We start from the raw sequence: 23,195 nt of genomic DNA, 5'->3' as shown, positions 1-23,195 counted from the left end.
TCAGGTAGCATTCCTGATAATATTTCACTTATTTTATGTTCAAGGGAGATCGAGGTTTAAGTTAAGTGAAGTGCCCAAGATCCCAGTGTGAGCATCTGTCAGGATTGCGCTGTGGGCTTCTTTTCAGACGGGTCTCACTCACTGTGGAGCCCAGCCGGCATGTGCGCTCTTACAGTGGCACATGTTGCATTTTCCTTGTGTCTAACTAAATGACTGAAATCTGCTGAGACAGGACCTCACACTGTAGCCCGTGGTTGGCCTGGAACTCGCTTGACGACTAGGCATGGGGGCGGGGGGCGAGGATACGCCTTTAATCCCAGCAGAGCCAGGCGGGTCTCTGTGAGTTCAAGGCCAGCCTAGGCTACAGAACGAGATCTAGGACAGGCACCAAAACTACACAGAGAGAGAAACTCTGTCTCGAAAAACCAAAAAAAAAAAAAAGACTAGGCATGATGATTTTTTTGCTTCAGCCTCCTGAGTGCTGAGATTACAAGTGAACTACTGTACTTGACTAATAATTCTGAAAGGACATTCCTGTAGCTTATAAAAAAGGCAAGAAAGTAAAAATTTAAATTAGATCAAGACATTACAGGAAATAGTTTTACTGTGGTGGCGTGTGTTGCTATCTCAGCCACAATAAAAGGTTACCAAGACTCCTGCAGAAAATGTCGAGTGCAGTGTACAGTGAGTTATGCACCTTCATGTTACCTTGGCATGGCTTGGCTCATAGGAATTGTTAATTTGATAGTAAAATTTTCCAAACTCAAAGACCAATCAAAATCTTGCTTTCTTTACTTTATAAAGCTAAGGAAAATAAAGTGCATAAAAGGGAACTGTTGTTGTTTGTTTTTGTTCTTTTGGGGGGTCCGCCACCCAGCTCCCATATAATTCACATATGGAGGTTTATTCTTAATTATGAATGCCCAGCCTTTGCTTGGCTTGTTTCTCACCAGCTTTTTTTTTTTTTAATTTAAGAACATTTTTTATTCTCGCCAGCTTTTCTTAACTTTAAATTATCCCATTTACCTTTTGCCTCTGGGCTTTTATCTTTCTCTGTTCCTGTTTACATTTCTTTGTTTCTTACTCTGTGCCCGCTGTGTAGCTGGGTGCCTGGCCCCTTGAGTCCTCCTCCTTCTCTGGCTACTTCTTCTCTTCCCAGATTTCTCCTTGCATTTATCCTCTCTGCCTGCCAGCCCCACTTATTTCTCTCCCTGCCTCGCGATTGGCCATTCAGCTCTTTATTAGACTGTCAGGGGTTTTAGACAGACACAGGAACACAGTTTGACACAGCAAACAAATGCCACATAAACAAAAGTGACACACCTTAAAATAACACTCTACAACAGGTAACCTGTGTAGTGTTCAGTTGCTAGAGCAGCAATCCAATTAGCCCAGCTCCCCACCGTACCTTTTCAGAACGCTTCCTGTAGCGCAAGACATGTGCAGTTTCTCAGATGCACCCCTCGATTACCACTAGAAATCATGACCCCTTAGCCTGTGATCTCTGTAGTTAGCACTTTGGCCCTTGTCCCTCCTGTCCCTCCTGTTTGGCCAGGCTGCTTAGATTTACTACAGAGAGTCCATGAAGACCAAAGGATTCCTAAGATGGGCAGGGACCCAGAGAAATTTGCATCACAACAGGAAGTTTACGTTGACTCAGCACGATAGGATCCAGTGGCTGCCCATTTTATACAACATTCCATCCTAACTGATTAGAATGGTTCCTCCCATCTTGTTCCTTTGAAATATAAGGTGAAGTAATAAAACATTTCTCATTTATGAGCACTAATCCCCTTTCTAACTTAACTCTCATATAAGCAAATGAAGATAAGCAAAGGAAAAGATAAGGGAAGATGAGCCCGCTCTGTATGTTTGTTACTATTCTATCAAAGAATAAACAGAATTTTAAGATGTTGGAGTGTGAACCTGGTGTTGGTAGCACACACTTTTAACTTCAGCACTTGGAAGGCAGAGGCAGGCAAATTTCTGAGTTCAAAGCCAGCCTGGTCTACAGAGTAAGGATAGATAGCCAGGGCTACACAAAGAAATCCTGTCGCAAAAAACCAAAAAAAAGAAAAAAAAAGAAAAAGAAAAGAAAAAAGATGTTGGAGTGTAGTTCTAGCACCTTCATGGGTGAAGCATATACAATTTAATCTTTTTTTTTTTTTTTTTAACTAGTCACTTAAATTACTTTTGAAGTGTTCGTTGTGAGCTATAATTCATAGGTGCATAAAATGTAGTGGGGGATTTGGACAGCAAGTCAGTATGTCCGTACCACCCAGTTTAAATGCTAAGAGCAGAAACAGGTCAGAACTGACAGAAGTACCCCTCATGTTCCCTCCTAGCCCGTGGCCTCCAAAATTGGCCATTCACTTCATGGCAGTTTCCTTCTCCTGTAATTTTAACCGTCTGAGCCTTAAGCTGTAAGTACTGTAGTTTCACGTGTGGTTTCAAGTTGTTATTTGTACTGTTTTGGGCTTCTTTTTCTCAGGATTATGTTTCTAAGTTTTCTATGTGAATAAAAAACTTGTTTTAATTGTAACTTCCACAATGTATGGATATGCTCAATTTGTGTATCCTTTCTGTGGTTACTTGCTTCTAGTTTTCAGCTATTAATTATGAATAATGCTTTCTCTTAATAAATTTGCTTCTCATAGAGTAAGGTAGAGTTACTGGGTCGTGGTGATGTGTCTTCAGCTGAAGTTTTTTCTTCATGTTTTGTTTTGCGTGTGTGTGTGGGGGGGGGTGTTTGTGTGTGTGTGGGGGGGAGGGTGTTTGTGAAAGGCAGGACAACTAGTGGGAGTTGATGCTCTTTCTGCCATTTGGTTCCAGACAGTCAATCTTGACAGCAGATGTCTATCTGTCAAGCCATCATGTGTCTTTGGTTTTAGTAGACAGTGCCAGTAGTTTTCTAAAGTGGTGGTTCCAGTTTATAACCCCATTATCAGGAATTCCTTGATTTCCATTAAGTGAGTGCGTTTGTTTATTTTTATTCTCATGTATGCTCTGTCTCTGTCTCTCTTGTTATATCTCTGGGTTTTTCTATTGTTTGGTAGAAACTCCTTATAGATATTCAGATACAAACTCTTTACTGGGACCCTGATCCATCAGTAACAAACTTAATTTCATTATTTAAACCTTTAGTGGTTATATGTATTGACTAATACCTATTCTTACTTGATGGGTTGTTCTTTTGACTTAGGTAATTGTGTCTTCAAATGAACAGAAATTCTTTTTTTTGTTTGTTTGTTTTTTGTTTTGTTTTTGTTTTTCGAGACAGGGTTTCTCTGTGTAGCTTTGCGCCTCTCCTGGAATTCACTTGGTAGCTGAGGCTGGCCTCGAACTCACAGAGATCCGCCTGGCTCTGCCTCCCAAGTGCTGGGATTAAAGGCGTGCGCCGCCGCCGCCGCCGCCGCCGCCGCCGCCGCCGCCGCCGCGCCGCCGCCGCCGCCGCCGCCGCCGCCGCCGCCACCACCACCACCACCACCACCCGGCTATGAACAGAAATTCTTTTTTTTTTTTTTTTTTTTTTTTTTTTTTTTTTTTTTTTTTTTTTTTTTTTTTTTTTTTTTTGGTTTTTCGAGACAGGGTTTCTCTGTGTAGCTTTGCGCCTTTCCTGGAACTCACTTGGTAGCCCAGGCTGGCCTCGAACTCACAGAGATCCACCTGGCTCTGCCTCCCGAGTGCTGGGATTAAAGGCGTGCGCCACCACCGCCCGGCAGAAATTCTTTATTCATGCAGTTTAGTCTGTCAGTTTTTGTTCTATTTAGTATGTTTTGTGTCTTGCTAAAGAACCAGATTATGGGGTTGGGAAGATAGCTCCGTCAGTAAAGTACTTGTAGAGTAAACATCAGAGCCCAGTTAGATCCCCAGCACCCACCTAAGAAAGCTGGGCATGATGCCATGCATGTGTGAGCCCAGCGCTGGAGAAGTAGAGACAAAAGGATCCTTGGGCTCACTGGCCAGCCAGCCTAGTCTAATCAGTGAGCTTCAAGTCTCAGTAAGAGACTTTGTCTCAAAAAACAAGGTGATGACTTTCTAGAGATAACAGCCAAGGTATCTCCTGGCCTCAGCATGCATGTGTGAGCCTGCACATGTGTGTCCCTTGGTTGTCCTAAAGTCCCTTGCCTTCCTTGTGCACTTTTAAAATCGGTGTACACTCTTAGGGTTTTATTATGATTACATTGGATCTGGAGATCAGTTTAGAGAGAATTAAAAATCTTGGTGGGAAACTAAATCAATATATGCTGTGCAGAACAGTAATAGTATCCTGACAAATGCACTTTGGCAGACTGTTCTACTACTGCTAAGGACTGGATCACAGGAGGCTAGCATCTTCTTCCTTAGCTCTTGAGTCCTGGTTGTGAATCATTTCTGTAGGGCAGTCAGTTACCATGATGTGATAAAAGCCAGCATCACTCATCCCTCATGTGAATGAACTTCTTGGACAACTAAGTAGCACATCCGAACTTTCCTATGAATGTAAGTTGAAACACAAAGAAGACATGAGTGAGAACTAGTGACTTAGGCTTCATCAATCCCAAACTGGGGTTGATAATAGGAAGTTGCTTTAAGCCACTGAACTCTGGAGAAGCTTATTTTACAGCAGTAGATAGCCAGGACACTGGTGGACTCTGAAACCTGGCTGCTTTGCACTCACTTTCCTTCCAGTGTTTCAGAAAACCCTTTGTCTATCATTGTGTAATGAGAAGACCCTCATCAAATCTCTGCATACCAGAGCTTGGTAAACATACCCATGTGGCTGGAAAGTCAGGTGTCTGGTGACAGCTCTGTGTTCAGGACATTATCCCTGTAGACTCGAACTGAAATTGTTTAGTGGAGTGTTGTTCTGAGTTCCGTGAGCTGTTCCAGTGAATAATGAAGCCAGGGGATCATGGACAACTTTCTATTTATAGCTGGTTTGTCAGAAGTACAGGTTGCCTGGGGCTCCCAAAGTACACAACTGTGTATAGAGTGAGGGCACAATTGTCATCTTGGATTCTCATCTGACTCTGGCTACTTAGAAATTGGGATTATATTTGAGTCCACCAGGAGTGGTATTTTCTGTTATTTCTCATGTGTAGATATGGCATATTACACTGTCTTATGAAGGACTTTATAGGGATTTAGGTTTTGGAAATGAAGTACTATGATACTGCTTCTATTTCCCTTCTAATCAAGAGGTTGGCAATCTTTCTGTAAGGATCAGACATTAACTGGCTGAGGGTTCAGGTGCTAGCTGTCTCCATAATAACTCAACTTTTGTTACTATGGTACAGAAGCAGCCATCCCCAGTACCTGGGAAGCAGGCTTAAAACCAGTGGCAGAGTGGCTTGGCCTGTGGGTTGTAGATGACTGTCTCCTCTAAGTTGTCTTAGGAGTAGGCTTCGGTTCCCATAGGGAAAAGAAAGGGAGGAGGAGTGTGGTTGATTTGTACGCAGGCTTAGGATACTCACCTTCTATTTTAATAAGCACAGAGCCTTAAATTACAAGAGACATTTGTGAAAGTTCACAGAAAAATTAGAAAACATAGATAAATAATACTTCCTGGGTATTGCCAAGTCCTAGGCATGTTCTATGTTGTTGTTCTGGAGGTTAGCCTTAGGGTTTGTGTGTGCTAGAGAGCACTTTGTTACTGAGCTGTAGCCCTGGTCTCTCAATTCTTTTTATTTTGTGTAGCTAGAGTTTTCCTGGTCCTGCCTGGCCCAGGTCAGGACAAATCTCTCTCACCCGCCAGTCCCGCAGCTGCTCAGACTCAACCGAGTAAACACACAGAGACTTATATTACTTATAAACTGTATGGCCGTGGCAGGCTTCTTATCTAGTTCTTCTATCTTAAATTAACCCATTTCTATTAATCTATAAGTTGCCGTGTGGCTCATGGCTTACTGGTACCTTACATCTTGCTTGTCATGGCGGCAGCTGGCAGCGTCTCTCCTCCTCAGCCTTCCACTTCCCAGAATTCTCTTCTTTGCTTGTCCCACCTATACTTCCTGCCTGGCTACTGGCCAGTCAGCATTTTATTTATACAGAGTGATATCCACAGCAATTTTGTTTTATTTATTTACTTGTTTTAGCTATGTGTGCGCTGTCTTAATGTAACGCATGCCAGAAAAGGGCATCGGATCCTGTTATAGATGGTTGTGAGCCACCATGTGGGTGGTGGGAATTGAAGTCAGGACCTCTGGAAGAGCAGGCAGTGCTCTTAACTGCTGAGCCATCTCTCCAGCCCTCTAAATTCTTAAGTGCATGTTATAGACATTAATTTTATGATCATTTTTAGGTGAGCAGATTAATGTACAGAAAATAAGTAAATTAACAAAATAAGTGACTAGTAAGTAATACAACTAGGATTCAAAACCAAGCAGTTCCCTCTAAAGCCTAAGTTCTTTTTTTTTTTTTTTGGTTTTTTTTTTTTTGTTTTGTTTTGTTTTTGTTTTTTTCGAGACAGGGTTTCTCTGTGTAGCTTTGCGCCTTTCCTGGAGCTCACTTGGTAGCCCAGGCTGGCCTCGAACTCACAGAGATCCGCCTGGCTCTGCCTCCCGAGTGCTGGGATTAAAGGCGTGCGCCACCAACGCCCGGCCAAAAGCCTAAGTTCTTAACCACTGGTTGAACCAGGGAGAAATTAGTCTGTATCCCACTACCCAAATGTAAAACAGATTAGTGCTTGGATTAATTTCCTACTGGTGCTTGTTCTCTGTAAGCATAGTTTTGTTTCCTAACACTACATAGGTAACCTAGCAACTAATTTTGTACTACAAATAGTCATTTTTCATTAAGCCAAGGGCCACTAGAAATATCTACAATTGGTATGACAATCGTACATTTTGAATTATAATGCAAGAAGATGTTGCTACAAATAAAATTTAAGGGAGCTGGAAAATGGCTCTGTCAGTAAAGTGCTTGCTCTGTCTGAGGGCCTGAATTGGGATTCCAAAATAAATAAATAAATAAATGGATGAATACCCCAGGCATTGTGCATGTTGGTAACCTGAGCCCTGGGGGTAGGGGAAAATGGTATTAGAACCCTTGGAGCTCATTGGCCAGCTAGTCTAGCCAAATCCGTGACCTCCAGATTCAGTGAGAAGAGACCCTTGTCTGAAGAAGTAAGGTGCAGAACAATGGAGAAAAGTACCCAATGTTGACTTGTACTATGTACATCCACGCACACACAAATACAGATAAAAACTATAATGCTAACATATCAGAAAGTTTAGGGTATAGCATGGTTTTCAGTCTTGGTAACATTTGCATTTTGAGCTAAGTAGTTCATTGTTTGGGAAGTTGAGGGAAGACTGCCCTTGTGCATCTTAGAGTGGTTATTAAACTTCTGGTCTTTCCCATTTGATGGAGTAGCACATAAACTATGACAATTAAAAATTCTTCTTTTAGGGCTGGAGAGATGGCTCAATCGTTAAGAGCACTGATTGCTTCCAGAGGACCTGGGTTCAATTCCCAGCATCTACATGGAAGTTTACAACTGTCTGTAACTCCAGTTCCACTGAATCCAATACCCTCACACAGACATACATGCAAGCAAAACACCAATGCACATAAGATAAAAATAAATAAATTTTAAAAACTGCTTCTTCTCAAGGGCTGGGGAAGTAGTTTAGTGGTAGTAATTGGCTAGCATGTTCAGGGCCCTGGACTAACAGGGTCTATCCCTGCACTAACAACATGAATGAAAGCCCCTGACTTTACTCTCAGCCCACAGGAATTCCTCTGACCTAGCTGTGGAAATCAGGTTATTGTATGTGTTGCTTTTATGATGAGAACTGACAGTACTGAGAGCATGTTACATAAGTACGTATGCAGAGGCCGGTGTGTTTGAATGAAATAGTGTTTCCCCCTGGAGAATCCTATTAGAGATGGGTAGCTGTCTGAGAGGTTGTGTTCAAATTGGTCTGGAATTGGCAGCCCAGTGGTGAGCGCTGCATACATGCAATATGAATTGCAGGTAGGAAGGAATCTCTAATGGGCTCTTCTGGATAAGCAGGGTAGAAGAATAATTTGGATTAACTCAGGGATGACCATGTCGGTTTCTCTGATTTGGGGAACCTCCTTTTGAAACACTAGTGGCAGGCATTTATGATAAGTAGCCAACTGTACATGATACAGATATTTTCTAGATCCTAGAATATGTTATACTCTTTCCTGGAGTGTGATAGGTCAAAGGTCCCTTCCCTCAGCTGGTAAAATCTGAATGTCCTCTGTAGACCTTTACTCTTTAATGAATCAGTCATCTTTTAGAGATGGTCATGAATCATTTACTTTTTTTTTTTCCTGTAATTCCCCCCCCCCCCCCACACACACAAATGTGTATATGCATCACTTGCATGCCTGGTGCCCACAGAGGTCAGAGAGGACATCAGAACCCCTGGAACTGGAGTTGTGGATGGTTGTGAGCCAGCCATTTTGTGGGTTCTGGGACTTGAACCTAGGTCCTCAGCAAAAACAACAGGGGTACAACCAGTCTTTCTCTGTACTACCAGCTCCCAAGTAATGATACTGAGACTTATTAGTATTTATGAAAGCTTGTCCTTAGCTTAAGCTTGTTCCACTAGCTCTTATCACTTAAATGAACCCATTTATTTTAACCTATGTTCTATAGCAAGGCTCATTACCTCATCCCTCTCTCTATATGGCTCATGCTGCTTCCTCTGTGTCTGGCTGGTGACTCCACCTTCTTCCCAGAGTTCTTTCTCTGCCCTGAAATCCTGCCCATATCTCCTGCCTAACTATTGACCCTTCAGCTTTTTATCACACCAATCACAGCAATACATTTTCACACAGTGTACAAATATTCTACAACACAGGGGCTCTTAACCTCTGAGCTGTTTTTCAGGCCTCTACCTATTCTTGTTCTTTGTTTACATTTCAAACCCCCCTCCCTTTTGTCTCTTCACTGCTGTGTTTAAGAAACTTTAACATTATTAAACCGTTTCACAGTACAATTACTCATGTCACAACCATTATTTGCTTTTTTTATATTTGTTTTTAGTATATGTTCTATTTTTGACTTGAATTGTTTATAGTTAAGTTTTAATTTTTGACACAATTCTTTTTAAATAATGTCGTTTAGTCTTACTAAAGGTGTGTTTAATCTTTTCCCCCTAATGTCTATGCTTTCTTCACTATTTTTTTTTATTTTTGTTGTGCTGCTCCCATCTTTAAGTTCAATTCTAAGGTCCATTTTAAAGACAAGTTTAAGCTTTTATTTCTCACATTACCTCAGATTCAGAATAGCATTCAATGTCATTTTCTCCTTTCAACGCTTAAGGCATGGCATTTGCCTCTTGTGAGATTTTATTATAGCTAAATGATTGTTTTTCTGTTGTGCTTTGGTTTATACTTCATTAAGAAGCATTTATTTTGTTTTTCTAATCTTACTTCTTATTGAATAGCAGCTCATTTTTCATATGGTGGTTTCCTGGTCTGTAATTCTTTATCACGAGCTATTTTGCATTTTTGTCTTGGTGATCTTTTGCTAAATTGTCTTTATGATGTTTTATTTCTCAAAGTGCACAGGGTAATAGATTTCCTGAGTTTTGTTTCTGTGTACATGGGGGCACAGCTCCTCATACTCAGATTTTTTCGTCATCCTTTTTTAATGAATAAACCGCATACAGTGTATATGTTTAAAGTACACAAATTGAGAAGGTTAACATGCTGTCTTACATCTGAGAAATTGTAACTACAGTCCAGTAATGATCACATGCACCTTCCCCATCAGTTTACTGGTTCGCTCATTCTCCACCTTGGCTCAGCTTTTTGTCACTGGATTCCAACACTCACCATAATAATTCTGAGATTTACTTACGATACCGATAATTTGTCTTTTGTTGCTGAGAAATATTCAGTTGTATTGGTATGCCACAGTTTATACCCATTTGCCTGTTAGTGGAGCTTTGGATTGTTCTAGTATTAAGTTATCACAAAGCTGTTGGGAACATCCGTATGCTCTTTGTATAGATAAATATTTTTGTTTCTCTTGGGCAGATATCTAGGAGCTGAAGTGACTGGGTCATATAGAAGGCACACTTCTGTTATGTAAGGAATTATCATGCCTTTTCTAAAGTGATTACTCTTCTTGTTCCCATTAGCACTGCATGAGCATTCCAGTCGCCCTATATTCTTGCTAACCCTTGCCATAGTTCTGTTTAATTTTGAACATTTTAATATCAGTGTAGTATCTTGTCGTGGCTTTAATTTATGTCATATAATAGCCTGCTGTAAAATACCGTATTATTTCTCATTATTTAATATTTGTTGCTTATATAGTTAGGGTAAAAGCCCTTTTCATCAAATATTTGCAAATATTTTCTCTTACTTTGTAGTTTGCCTTTTTGTTTTTATTACACAGTCTTTTGGGGAATGTATGTTTTGACATCTAGTCTCTTTGGTTGGATTTGTTTTGTTTTTAATGGATAGTGGATTTTGTTGTAGTTTTTGTCTATTCCAGAGTTGCAAAAATAGTTTGTGTTTTGTTGCTGAAGCTTTAGAATTAATTTTTTTCCATAGAGCTGTGTTTTGTTTTTTTAATATTTTTTTCTGAGATTGCTGAAGAGGTTCAGGTCCCAAACAGGATGTGTGGAGGTCGTGGAGGGCAGGGGCGGGGGATCAGGATGGCTGGCAGTACAGGGTTTAATTGGAAAAAGAATACTCTATAGTTGCACATAGGATTAAGCGGGAGAAAAGGGGGCATGTGAGGGGGTGTGGCTTGAGATCAAGGCTTGAATCTAGCATTGACCTTGACAATAGCTACCAGCCTTATGTTAATGAAGGGCCACAAGTTCCTCTTGCCAGAGATAAGGAGAATGACTGCTTTAGCAAGCAGGAACTTTTCCTCAAGCCCCCAGGGAATAGAGACCCTTGTCCAAATGCCTAACCTGGGGTGGGGGGGCGAGACATCTTCTGGGGACCAGACACTATATTACAGTTTCTCTCTCTTTTTTTTTAAGATTTATTTATTTATTATGTATACAGAAGAGGGTGCCAGATCTCATTACAGATGGTTGTGAGCCACCATATGGGTACTGGGAATTGAACTCAGGACCTCTGGAAGAATCGTCAGTGCTCTTAACCTCTGAGCCATCTCTCCAGCCCCTATTACAGTTTCTTAGTCTTAACTATATGGGCCTGTTTCCCTCATAACGTGCCCAAATGGGAAGGTCCTGATGTCTTATTCTTTTACCATTATACTTCACAATTCTGAATTCTCTTTATTTATTAGCTGAACTCTTGCCCTTAATGGCCCCAGGCTCTGGATCTGAATTTCATCCTTGGGATCAGGTGTATACCAGGCTCTCTGCGTGCTGGCGCTCTCCCTCTCCTCCTGCCCCCTCTCCCTCTCCCCTCCCTCTCTATTGAGCCACCAACCAGCTCCCAAATCCAAATGACACAGAGACTTTTGAATGCTCGCCCTAGCCTAGGTTCATTTCTGGCTAGCTCTTTTAACTTAAATTAACCTGTTTCTCTTTATCTACCCTTTGCCTCAGGACTTTTTACCTTTCTTTCCTTCTGTGTATGTTACTTTCACTGTGTCTCCTGTCTGCTGCCTGGGGGCTGCCTGGCTGGCCCTGGGAGCCTCCCTTGTTCTCTTCTCTCTTCTCATCTTGTTCTCTTTTGAGCCTAGATTTCTCCTCCTATTTATTCTAACCATCAGCCCCACCTATCCTTTTTCTGCCCAGCTATTGGCCATTCAGCTCTTTATAAGACCAATCAGATGCTTTAGGCAGGCAAGATGAAACAGATGCAACACATCTTTACATAAGTAAATCCACATCCTTACACTGTTTTTCATTTTTGTTATTGTTTGGTTGGTTGGTTGGTTGGTTGGTTTTTTTCAAGACAGGGTTTTTCTGTGTGGTTTTGGTGCATGCCCTGGATCTTGCTTTGTAGCCCAGGCTGGCCTCCAACTCACAGAGATCCACCTGGCTCTGCCTCCCAAGTGCTGGGATTAAAGGCGTGCGCCACCACCCCACCCGCCTCATCCTTACATTGTTAAACAAATGCAGTATAAACAAATGTAATACACCTTCACACAGTTAAAGTAATGTTCCACAGTATAAAGAAATGTGACACATCTTTGCCTAGTTAAAATAATATTCCACAACATAGATGTGTCTAGCAAATCTCTAACTTTCCTGTTCTTGTTGTAATTAGGCGGGCACAATGGGATTCCTGGTTCTGAAGTGGTGGGGATTTTTTTCTAAAGAATTATTTTGTTTAGAGAGGCTACCATAATACACATTTTCATCCTTTACTAAAGCCCTCACATAATATCCCAAAGGAAAGGTGTTAATATTGAGAATCATTACAAATAAAAGTAAAAAGGTGCTGGAGAAGTGTGATCTGCAATCTTGAAAAGCAGCGATGGTAGCCATGTGGTCCATGCCATGAGATTAATTTGTATGCGTGATATAAAATAGGGTAAAGGCTCATATTTCCTCACTATATCATCTGGTTGTTCTGTCTGTTGAAAAGACATTTGGTTTGCTACTGAATGTCATTGATGGTATTGTTGAAAATTAGGTGATTGTACACATGATTTGGCAAGTTTCATTAATCTGTATTCCGGTACTTCTCTATCGTCTTGATTACTAGTTTTTGGTTTTTTTTTAATATATAAAACATATGTGACTTAGATGTAAGTGTACAGTTCAGCAGTGTTAAATATGTTCACATTGTTGGACAATGACCTCCACCATCGTAACTCCCAAACTTCTTCCTCCCAAGCTGAAATTCTTTATCTATTAAGCAGTGGGTCTCATTCCTTTTGTTCCCAGTTCCTGGCATCTGTGACTCTATTCTCTCCATGATTGTACTGTTCTGAGTGTGTTGTGCAGGTGTACTCGTACAGAATGTGTCTTTTGTGAGTGGTTTATGTCGCTCAGAGCATCATAGTTTGTTGTCAAGGTCTGTACATTGCAGTGTGCATCCTTCCCCTTCCTTTATAATATAGCTGAGTAGTTGCAGTGTATGTGAACCACCTTGGGTTGATCCATTCAAAGCATTGTAGTTCTATCTTTTGGATGTTCTGTCTGAATCTCATTTTCAGGATTGGTAGTCTATGGGATTTTTGTTTATTTTTTTAGTATTGGTTTAGGGTATATATCAAGAAGTGAGGTTGTTGTATTGTGTGATAATTCTGTGTTTAGTTAGCTTTTTTTTGAGAATCAATAGGCTAATTTTCGTAGTAGCTTTGCTATTTTACATATCCCCAATACCAATTTTCTACACCTTTTCTGAGTGTGTCTGTCTGTCTGTCTGGTTTAGGTGGTTTTTTTTTTTGTTTTTGTTTTTTTTTTAAGGTAAAAGTCTTACTCTGCAGCCCAGAATGGCTTGGAACTCACCCTGTAGGCCAAGATGCCCTTGAACCTGTGGTGATCTTTCTTCTTACGTCTGCAACTACAGGTGTAAGCTACTAGGCCTGCCTGTTTTTGTGCTATCTTTTTCTTCCTTTCTTTCCTCCTCATCCTCCTCTTCCTCCTTTTTTAGTAATAGCCATCTAGCATGTAGGAAATAGTGTTATGTATTTGCATTGCGTGTCCATAATGAATTACTGTTGTTGAGTATCTTTCCCTGTGTATGCTGCCGGTGTGTGTATCTCCTTTGGAGAGATGTCTTATTGACTTCTTTGCCCTCTACCCCACAGTTTTTGCTTTGCTGAGCATTGATCCCAGGGCCTTGTGCCTGCTAGGCACACATTCTACCAGCTGATCTATATCCAGAGCGTAAATGTTAGATGCTCTTTATATGTTCTAGATGTTAATCTCTTAACAGATACATGACTTGTAAATGTTTTCTTCCATTCTTGGGAGGGAGTGTATGGCTATAACTTTAATAATTAAAATTAAAATTTTCTTTAAATATAGAAAATTGAAGAATTTTCATAAACTCATTCATAAACCACTCAGATAGAACCAACAAATATTAACATTTTTAATGTTTCTCTTATCTATACACATATATTCACATAAACTGTATTATTAAAACATATTAAAGAAATTTACAGACTCCTTTATACTTTACTTAGCACATACTTTCAAAAATGAAAACATTTCATCACATCTGCCTTATCTTCCCCATACACCTTTGCCAGAATACCATTTGAAAGCAGTTTTACTAATGGAGAAAGTAATGGTGCGCTTTGCTTTCCTAATTACTATAGCACAGCAGCTAGTTTTGGGCTGCATTCATCGCTGGTGCTCCTTGAGTGCTGTCCTTCTTTCTTCATCATGGAGGACTTTTATGTCCTTCATCACTTAACTGCAGTAACTGCTCCCAACCTCCTCCTTTCTCTCTGGGCCTCTAATTCATCCTCCACACTATAGCCAGAATAATACCTTAGCACTGAGGCAGACCATGTCTGGTGGTCTCTTCCCACGTCATATCCCTTGAATTGTATCTGGAGTGCATGATTTAAACATTGCCTTGGCTTCTTAACAGAGTGGACATCTTCTGATTCCCGCCTTGCTTGCAGTCTACTTTCTGATGCTTTACTCCTGCAAGTGCAGCCAAGTAAACCTGCAGTCTGGTTTTTGGATATACCGTGGTCTGTCTTCTTTTACTACGTGTGTGGCTTCCATGTGACTGACCTGTCAGAGTTTAGTGTAAACATGAGCTCTTCAGATGCTCTTTCCTCATGGGCATCACTTGTTTAGACCCTTTCACAGAACCTTCCCAATATTTCTTTAATCATTTCTCAATGTATATTTATTTATTAAGTATGGTTTGCCCTCAGATTCCCTTGTATCTTCAGCTCCATAATGGCAGCAGCCATTAGATACCAGCACCTCACTGGCAGCTGGGAGGAAGGGAACACTCTGGGCCTCATGACCTTACATGAAGTGATTGTAAAGGAGACTTCCCTATGGGGTTTGTATTGTTTGCCTAACATAAGGCCATCAATAACATTAGTTTGTGGTATTCCATATATGTTTAAAATTAAACCAAATTAGTCTCTCATTTTAATTACATATTGTGACCTCTTATTTTATTTGCCATTTTTGGGATGAGGTTTAACCTGAAAATCAATTGTGGGAATGGTATGAAAATGAAAGATACAAAAAAATTATCTATAATATAAAACTTTGATTTTTAGCATTTTTATCCTTATTTTCTTACTTTTACAGACCGAGACAACGCTTGGCCTCAGTTCATATCAACAGAAAAGGTAAGAAAGGGCCTTACATATGGCAACATGAAAACATGCTTCCATTCTTTTGTGGTTCCTACACACTTTTCCTGCTCACTTTCCTGGGTCATTCTCTGGTGAAAAGACAATACTATACTATAAAAACATTATGTTGTGTTGTGAGAGCCAAAGTTACATTTTAAGTTTTAATTACTATGCCTGAGAGATCTATGAAACAAAAATGTCTCTGATCTACAAGCCTCTTGCTTAAGAACAGATAGTTCCTGAAATGCTGGAGGCTGTTGGAGATAACAAGCCATGTATTTTTCAGTCCCCTAAACAAGTTTGTTTGACCCATCTGTACCGGATATGCTTAATCACATGTAGGTGGGGAAGTTCATAGGCAGGAAGTACATCAGGATGTACTTTTGCCCCTGACTGGATGTAGACTGGAGGTCCATCAGAATGTATGCTGCCTCTGATTGGCCCTGATGGGAAATGCAGTGAATTATGGGTTTTCCTTCTCTAGCTGCTGTAAATGGTATGTGACTCAGGGCCATTTACCTGGAACCTGGGTATGGACATGGCCAGAGCTCATCCACCTGGCCAGTATTTAATTAAAGCTTGCTTCAAATTTGGCTTTAAAATGTGGTAATGGTCTTATTCTTGATCAGTGAGATTAACACTGTTTTTCTGTTTTGTTTTGTTTTGTTCTGTTCTGTTCTGTTCTATTCTGTTCAGGACAGGATTTTGCTATGTAACCCTAGCTAGCCTGGAACTCTTTATGTCAAAGATCTACCTACCTCTGCCTCCCAAGTGCTGGCATAGGGTGTGTCCTTCAGTTTTAAGCCATGTATTTCTAAATATTATGTTTGGAAAACCCAGTTTAAATCTGAATTTTTACATGGTACAGTTATATAGTACACTATTCTGGAATGGTTTCCTGCAACTGTAACAGACCTGGAGTCTGGCAAAGAGAAAAGGTTTATTTTGACTCATGGTTTTGGAAATTTAACTCTCAGCACAACCAAGCTACTCACCCCATCACCAGAGAGTCAAGAGATTGGGAAAGGGCTGAGGTCTCATAACCTCCTTCAAGGACATGCTCCCAGTGACCTAAAGACGTCTCACCAAGTGTAATCTATTACACTTTATTACAGTGGGCCTTTCAGGGACATGTAAGGTCCAAACTGTATTTCTGCACTTGTCATATATAAAGTGTCTGTTCAGAGCAGAAGTACCTTTGTCTTGTAAGAGGATCAGGTTGTAAGACCATAGTAACTTCTCAGGAGCTCTGTGAGCTCTAGAACCAACATAGTAGGAAGGAAGGCACACCTTGATTCTAGGAGATTGAAAATTAGCCATGGAATTATATTGGTTTGTGTTTATGGAGATGATATTCATCCAGTATCAAAGTCTGGGCTTTGAGCTGGGGAGGTGGCTCAGCGGTTAAGAGCACTTTTCTTGTAGAGGACCTGGATTCAGTTCTCATCACTCACATGGTAGGGTCTTCTGACTTGACATCTAGCATTATATTCTCATTGATTTATCTCATAATGACTATGGAATCTTCCAATATTCACTCTCCTTTCTGTGGGCCACCTTTCAGGAAGACAGATGTAGTACAGGTAGGAATTAGGAAAGAATACGAAGGAGGATAGGATCCACTTGAGGCATTGGGAAAGAGTCGTCGTCGTGATTGAGAATAACTGGTAAGGAAGTGTTAGAAGCAAGAGATAAGCAGCCTGCATGCAGTATCTTAGAATCCTCTGTAGACAGGAGTTGGAGATACACCCCTTCTGTTCAGGATCTTGAGGACAGCAGAGATACAAATTCTGATGAAGTTCATTTGTGGAAGACTCTACTACAATGGAAGAGAGTATTGAAATCAGATGCTGGCTTTGTTGTTAAGGGGTATGGCGCCCAAAGCACAAATGCTCTAAATGATGTTTCTATTGTCAAAATAGTCTTTAAGCCAAGGTGCAGGTTAACTTCCGACTCCAGAATCTGTCTCCTAGTACTGACTGAATGTTGTGTGACGTGAGGGCACCTGTTATGCATGATCTGTTATTATGGTATGGAGCCTTTGGTGGGAGGTTAGGAATCGGCACCTAATTTATCAGGTTGCCAACTATGTAGTCTTATAAGAAAGACTCTGATCAACACTAGGATAATGAGTTCACTGTGTGGTGTATGTTACATAGAGTGTAAGACAATGTGATTATATAAGCTGTTTTGAAATGAAATGAGAATATTCAGGTACTAGTAGCTTGCAGACTTTAAGCAGATGACTCAAAGTGGTGGGGTTCTGATGAACTGTTTATCAAGTCATTCAGCAAATATTTCTCAGGACTCTTGCGTACAGCAGGCATTGTTCTAACCACTGATATTCATTCTCTCCTGCTGTATAATAAATTATCAATACCCCAGCAGTCTTAACACCAGGATTCTATGCGGATGAAGTCAGGACAGGATGTCATCCAAAGCTATAGACTAGAGTTTGGGCAAGCTTGGTGGGCCACCTGTAACACAGAGCTTCTGAGGTGGAAACGGGATAGTCGAGGCAAGCTGGCTAGCCAGAACACACACACACACACACACACACACACACACACACACACACACACACAAACAACAACAACAACAATGCATTCCATACACACACACACACATGCCCAAGACCCCCATAAGGTGACATCTTTAAAGTATCACGTGGAATCTGCCATTGTAGAATGCTACACCTTGTGGAAATATACTTTAAAAATGAAGACATTTCCAGAAGGAGATAAGATAATTGTGGCTAAGAGAGAAACACATGTCTAACAAACTGGCACTTTAGGAAATGTTAGAGGTCATTCCATGTGGAAACAGATTCAACAAAAGGATGAAGAGACCAGAAAAGCCAAAATAGTTGATACACATAAAAAAAGTTTCCTGATTATAATTTTAATTAGCAGGTTTATAAAAACAAATCACTAGATTTTATTAAGATTTACTACATGGTGTGCATTACATGTATAACAGTAGAACAAAGAACAGGAGTGGTGGATAGAAGAGTTGAGCTCTAATCTGACTTTGTATATAAAGTGGTACATTATTTATAGGCAGTGATAAGATGAACTCTGGAACTCTTAAGACCACCTTCAAGCCGGGCGGTGGTGGCGCACGCCTTTAATCCCAGCACTCGGGAGGCAGAGCCAGGCGGATCTCTGTGAGTTCGAGGCCAGCCTGGTCTACCAAGTGAGTTCCAGGAAAGGCGCAAAGCTACACAGAGAAACCCGGTCTCGAAAAACCAAAAAAAAAAAAAAAAAAAGACCACCTTCAAAAAGAACAAAGACATGCAGCTAGTACAGCAGTCACAGAGCTAAAATGGTAAATAAAAGAATATTCAGTTACTCTGTTTTTAAATGATAGAAAGGCAAGACAAGGGACCAAAAAGCAGTCAACAAGCTAGAAAACATGAAGCAACATGGTAGACTGAAAACCAGGGAGTGATGGAGTACATGAACTGTCTCAGCATCAGGTGTCAGACTCATTAAAAAGAAAGAGCTATGCTCTATACAAAAGATATGCTTTGTTTTAAACTCATGCGTAATACTTTACTTTTTTAAACTATTAATTCTTTGAGAATTTCATACAGTGTATTTTGAACATATTCCCCTCCTCTCTACCCTCCCACCCAACTTTGAGATTATTATTTCTTTCCTGTCTCCACCAAAACCAGTTTATGGTACTCAGCTGGTCTTGGGAGTGGCTCCTGCGCTGGTACATGGTAGACCTAATAGGGATCACATCATAAAGAAAACTGATTCTCCTTCCCCCCAGCAAATAGGGTGGGATTTTGTGCCCGCCTCTATGCTGGGGTTTTATTAGGCTGGAGCTTGTTCAGATCTCATGCATGCTGTCACAACTGCTGTGAGTTTATATGTGCATCTGGAAAGCCCTGTTTTCTTTCTTATCCCCTGTTTCTCTGAAGATCTCTGAGACTTAAGAGGAGGGTGTGATAGGAATGTCCCAGTTAGGGCTGAGCACCCCAGTCTCTTACCATCTAAGGTTGCCCAGTTGAAGGTCTCTGTGTTGATCGCCATCTGCTGCAAGTGCAAACTTCTTTGAAGAGGGTTGAGAGATGCTGTGATCTCTGAGTACTGTGATAAGTTGTTGGAGTTGTTTTAACATTTTGCCCATTTAGCATATTAAAAGCATTGGGTCTAGGGCCTATGACTTATTTAAGCACATGTTCTTGACACCCTGGTACGAGTTCCATCTCATGGAGTAGACCTCAGAGCCAATCAAAAAGTATTCAGTACTCCCATAACATTTGTACCGCCTTCTAAAAGTTATTTTTACGATTAATTAATTATTCTCTGTGGGAAGTGGGCATGTGGAGGTGTGAATGTGGGTGCAGTTGTGTGGAAGCCAGAGGCCAGCTTTTCTGGAGTTGGTTCTCACCTTCCACCTTGTGAGGCAGTCTGCCTTGTTTCTGCTGCACAGTACACTTCTAAGCCAGCTGTTCTATGAACTTCTAAACTGTTCTGTCTCCAACTCCATTTTATCACAGGAGTGCTAGGGTTACAGGTGCACACCACTGCCCTGGCTTTGTTCTTTTATCCAGGCATGAAAATCAGGTCTTCAGACTTCTGTAGCAAGTGCTTTTACAGGCTCAGCCATCTCCTCAGCACTGCAAGAGTGTGTGAGAGTGTGCATGTGTGCGTGCATGTGTGTATGTGTGTGGAAGTCAGAAGTTGACCTTAGATGTCTCCCTCGATTGCACCTTATTTGTTGAGATGGGGTCTCTTACTGACCCTGCAGCCCACAGATTTGGCTAGACAGGCTGGCCAGCAAGGCCCAGTGATCCTCTTTCCTCCTTCTCAGTGCTAGGATACAGGTGTGTATCCCCCACACACTGGGCAGGCGTTCAGCTCAGTACCTTCTATCTTATTTCCTTAAGACCTCTCACTGAGTCTGGAGCTAGGTAGGGCTGGTAGCCAGCAAACCCCAGTGATCCTCCTGTTTAGACCCACTCCCCACTCCTGGGCTTACAAGTGCAAATGACCATGCTCATTCGGGGGACGGGAGTTACAGGGGAGGATGGTGGATGTGATGGGACGGAGAATGAATGGGATCAAGATATATAATGTGAAGAACACAGAATAATACATTTTATTAATTAGAAATGAATGAATGAATGAATGAATGATGAGTTGGAGATTGGCCTGGGCTAAATTGGTAGTAGACATTACTTGTTTTTATTTGTAGACATTACTTCTATTTATTTCAAAGTCATTTATAAAGATAAGAAAGACAAATCATTTATTCCAACTAAGATACAGAAAATTAAATACAAGGGAAGACATTAATGTGACGATTAACAAAACTTAAACAAGAATTACAGGTCGAGGGCTAGGATGATGACTGGCTGCATAAACATAAAGGACCTCAGCTCAGATCTCCAGAACCTATGTAGCCTGACTACAGAATAAGACCCTATCAAAAACCCTTGTGTGTGTGTATGCCGGAAAGCACATGTGCATGTGTGCGCACACTTGTGCTCATGCTTTTGTATGCGTGTGGAGGCCAGAAGACTGTCAGATGTTGCTCCTCAGGCACCATCCACCTTTTATTTGCACGACAGTCATTCACTGCCCTGCCATTAGCCAGGTAGCCTAGATGGACTAAACAGGGATCTGTCTTTTCTCCACCTCCCCAGTGTTGGGATTACAGGTGTGCTCACCACACCTGACTTTTCATGTGGGTTCTGGGGATCAAACTGAAGTCCTCCTGCTTGCAAGGCAAGCATTTACTGAGACGGTTCTCCAGCCCTGCAAATGACTTTCATAAACCTGTAGAAAACAATTGTACTGATAATTCAAAACAAATAATTGCTAAAGAAAGCGTAAAAGCCATGATAACATCCCAGATTTACTTGCGTTGAAATTGACAAAGGGATGTATATCATTTTTCATATTCTCTATCTCAGTTCATTTTTCAGAGTCATTTCCAAACATTGGTACTCTGTTAAAAGACTATTAAATGGTGTCCTGCCATAGGTAAATAAACATGTTAGAATCATTTTATCAGTTCCAGTTACATGACAGCTGTGTTACTTCATTTTTAGTTTTTAAAAATAAGACGATATTTGTGCCTGTTTGAGTTGAACCATTTAAAAGTATTCCTTAGATGTGGCTCTGCTGTTGTCTTTAAATATACATTTAGGAAGGACTCATCTTTCACATTGTTTCCTCTTTACTCATGTTGTGAACATTTTGTGAATCCCATTAACAATTGTTGGGTGCTGCTTCTGCTGAGTTTACAGTAGGCTTTAGCACAGGGTGTGGAAACTATTCTGAAGGCTGTCACAGGAAAGGAAGTAGAAATGTTGCTTAAGAGACTCTAGACAAGCCACTAGGATTAATTCACCCAAAGCTACTGCAACAGGACTAAAACTTGGCAGGAAGTTTCTTTACATAAGCGTCACCATGTGTATTCAGCTACTACTTACTTAGCTCCATCTAGATAAGGCACCTTATTGACACTCTGGAACATCTTCCCACACGGTCCTTCACAAATCATCACCCTCAATTCTTTTCTCTTCCTCTTACAGCCCCAAATCAATGTAACTATTGTATGAGTTCCAAATAGGCTGGGGAAGCAGCTGCTGCTCTCTGCAGAGGCTGCCATAGCACTACCCTGCTTTCACTCCAGAGTTTCCACCGTCTGCTCTTCACACTGCGGCATTACCACAATTACCCTGCAAAACAGTGCCGCATCCTAGGACTTCTTTGTTTAAAACACCGTAATATTAGTTAACTTTTCTCACCGTTGCCACAAAATACCTGACAAGAAACAACTTCAGGTTTATAGTTGAGAGGATACAGTCCTGTCATGACAGCCGGTCACATTGTGTCAGCAAAGTGCAGAGTGAACAGGAAGTGGGGCCCAACACCAGTGGCTCACTTCCTCTAGCATAGCTCTACTTCCTAAAGGTTCCACAACAATGCCACTAGGTGGGATCAAGTGTTCAAACACATGAGCCTATGGGAGGCGGGTCACATTCAAACCACCATAGCTGTAGAGGGTGTTTCTTATATTTAGAATAATATCCACACTCCTAATTTGATCTCTCACTGTGTCCCTTTGTTCTCCTTCTCTTCACTCTGATCTTTGCTCTCTCCTTGTTCTCCAGCTTGCCAAATGCATTCCTACCCTCTACTCTAGGTCTGTCCAGGTTTTGGTGCCTGTGTCCCTCCTCAGTCTGTTTTACCCACTGTGCCCTATTTATGTTCCTATCACCTTTGTGTTGAATGGATGGCATTTGTCCTTTTCAGTCATGCCTACCACTTTAGAAGTATTCATTTGTGGCTTCCAGAACAGATTTTTGGCTCTATGAGAGGGAAAACTATATCTTAATCTCCTCTAGCATTGAGCACAAATATGTATGTATGTAAATTAATGACTCAGGTGATTATTTCAGTCATTACATTTTCCTTTCCTTAACTTGATAAAGTTTTAGACTAGCTTGAGTTTTAATACTTAAAACACATGAGCTGGAGCTGGAGAATTGAGTTGGCTTAGTGGTTAAGAGCACTTGTTCTTGCAAAGGAGCCAGGTTCAATTCTCAGCACCCACATGGAGGCTCACCACCTCCATGGGCAGCAGGCACACATGTGGTGCACAGACACACATGCAGGCAAAACATTCATAAAATAATAAAATCTAAAAAAAAAGAAAAAAAGAAAAAAACCCACATGATCTGAACATCTTTTATTTTAAATGAGCCAAAGAATGCTGTTACTCTGTCATCTCTAAGAAGGACAGAAAATCAGGGAGTAGCCCTTCTGCAACTGTCTCTAGCTGCTGCCTTACAGAGAGAACTGTGCCCTCTCCTCTCGGTATCTGTAGTGTTATATCTTAGCACACTATGATCTGAACGTTACTGTTTTCTTTCATTTCCTTTGTTGCCATTTATGTTCAACATGCAGATGCACAAAAAGGATAATCAAACAGCACAAGAGGGTACTCCAAATTGGCAGAGCTCAGACATTTTTGGAGTTGA

General features: G+C 41.0%; 1 protein-coding gene across 1 annotated transcript in view; it reads left to right on the top strand.

Annotated features, from left to right (window-relative positions):
• The window catches only part of Tmem131 (transmembrane protein 131), a 162,231-nt gene that overhangs the window by 41,946 nt on the left and 97,090 nt on the right, over window positions 1–23,195 (top strand). Inside the window, exon 3 of the mRNA XM_028865673.2 lies at window positions 15,141–15,181. Within this exon, the coding sequence (XP_028721506.1) occupies window positions 15,141–15,181 (41 nt within the window). The remainder of the gene's footprint in view (window positions 1–15,140; window positions 15,182–23,195) is intronic.

The sequence above is a fragment of the Peromyscus leucopus genome, chromosome 16_21 (assembly GCF_004664715.2).
Source record: "Peromyscus leucopus breed LL Stock chromosome 16_21, UCI_PerLeu_2.1, whole genome shotgun sequence".
Taxonomy (NCBI): domain Eukaryota; kingdom Metazoa; phylum Chordata; class Mammalia; order Rodentia; family Cricetidae; genus Peromyscus; species Peromyscus leucopus.
Note: the sequence above shows the minus strand (reverse complement) of the source record. Positions and strands in the feature narration are given on the sequence as shown.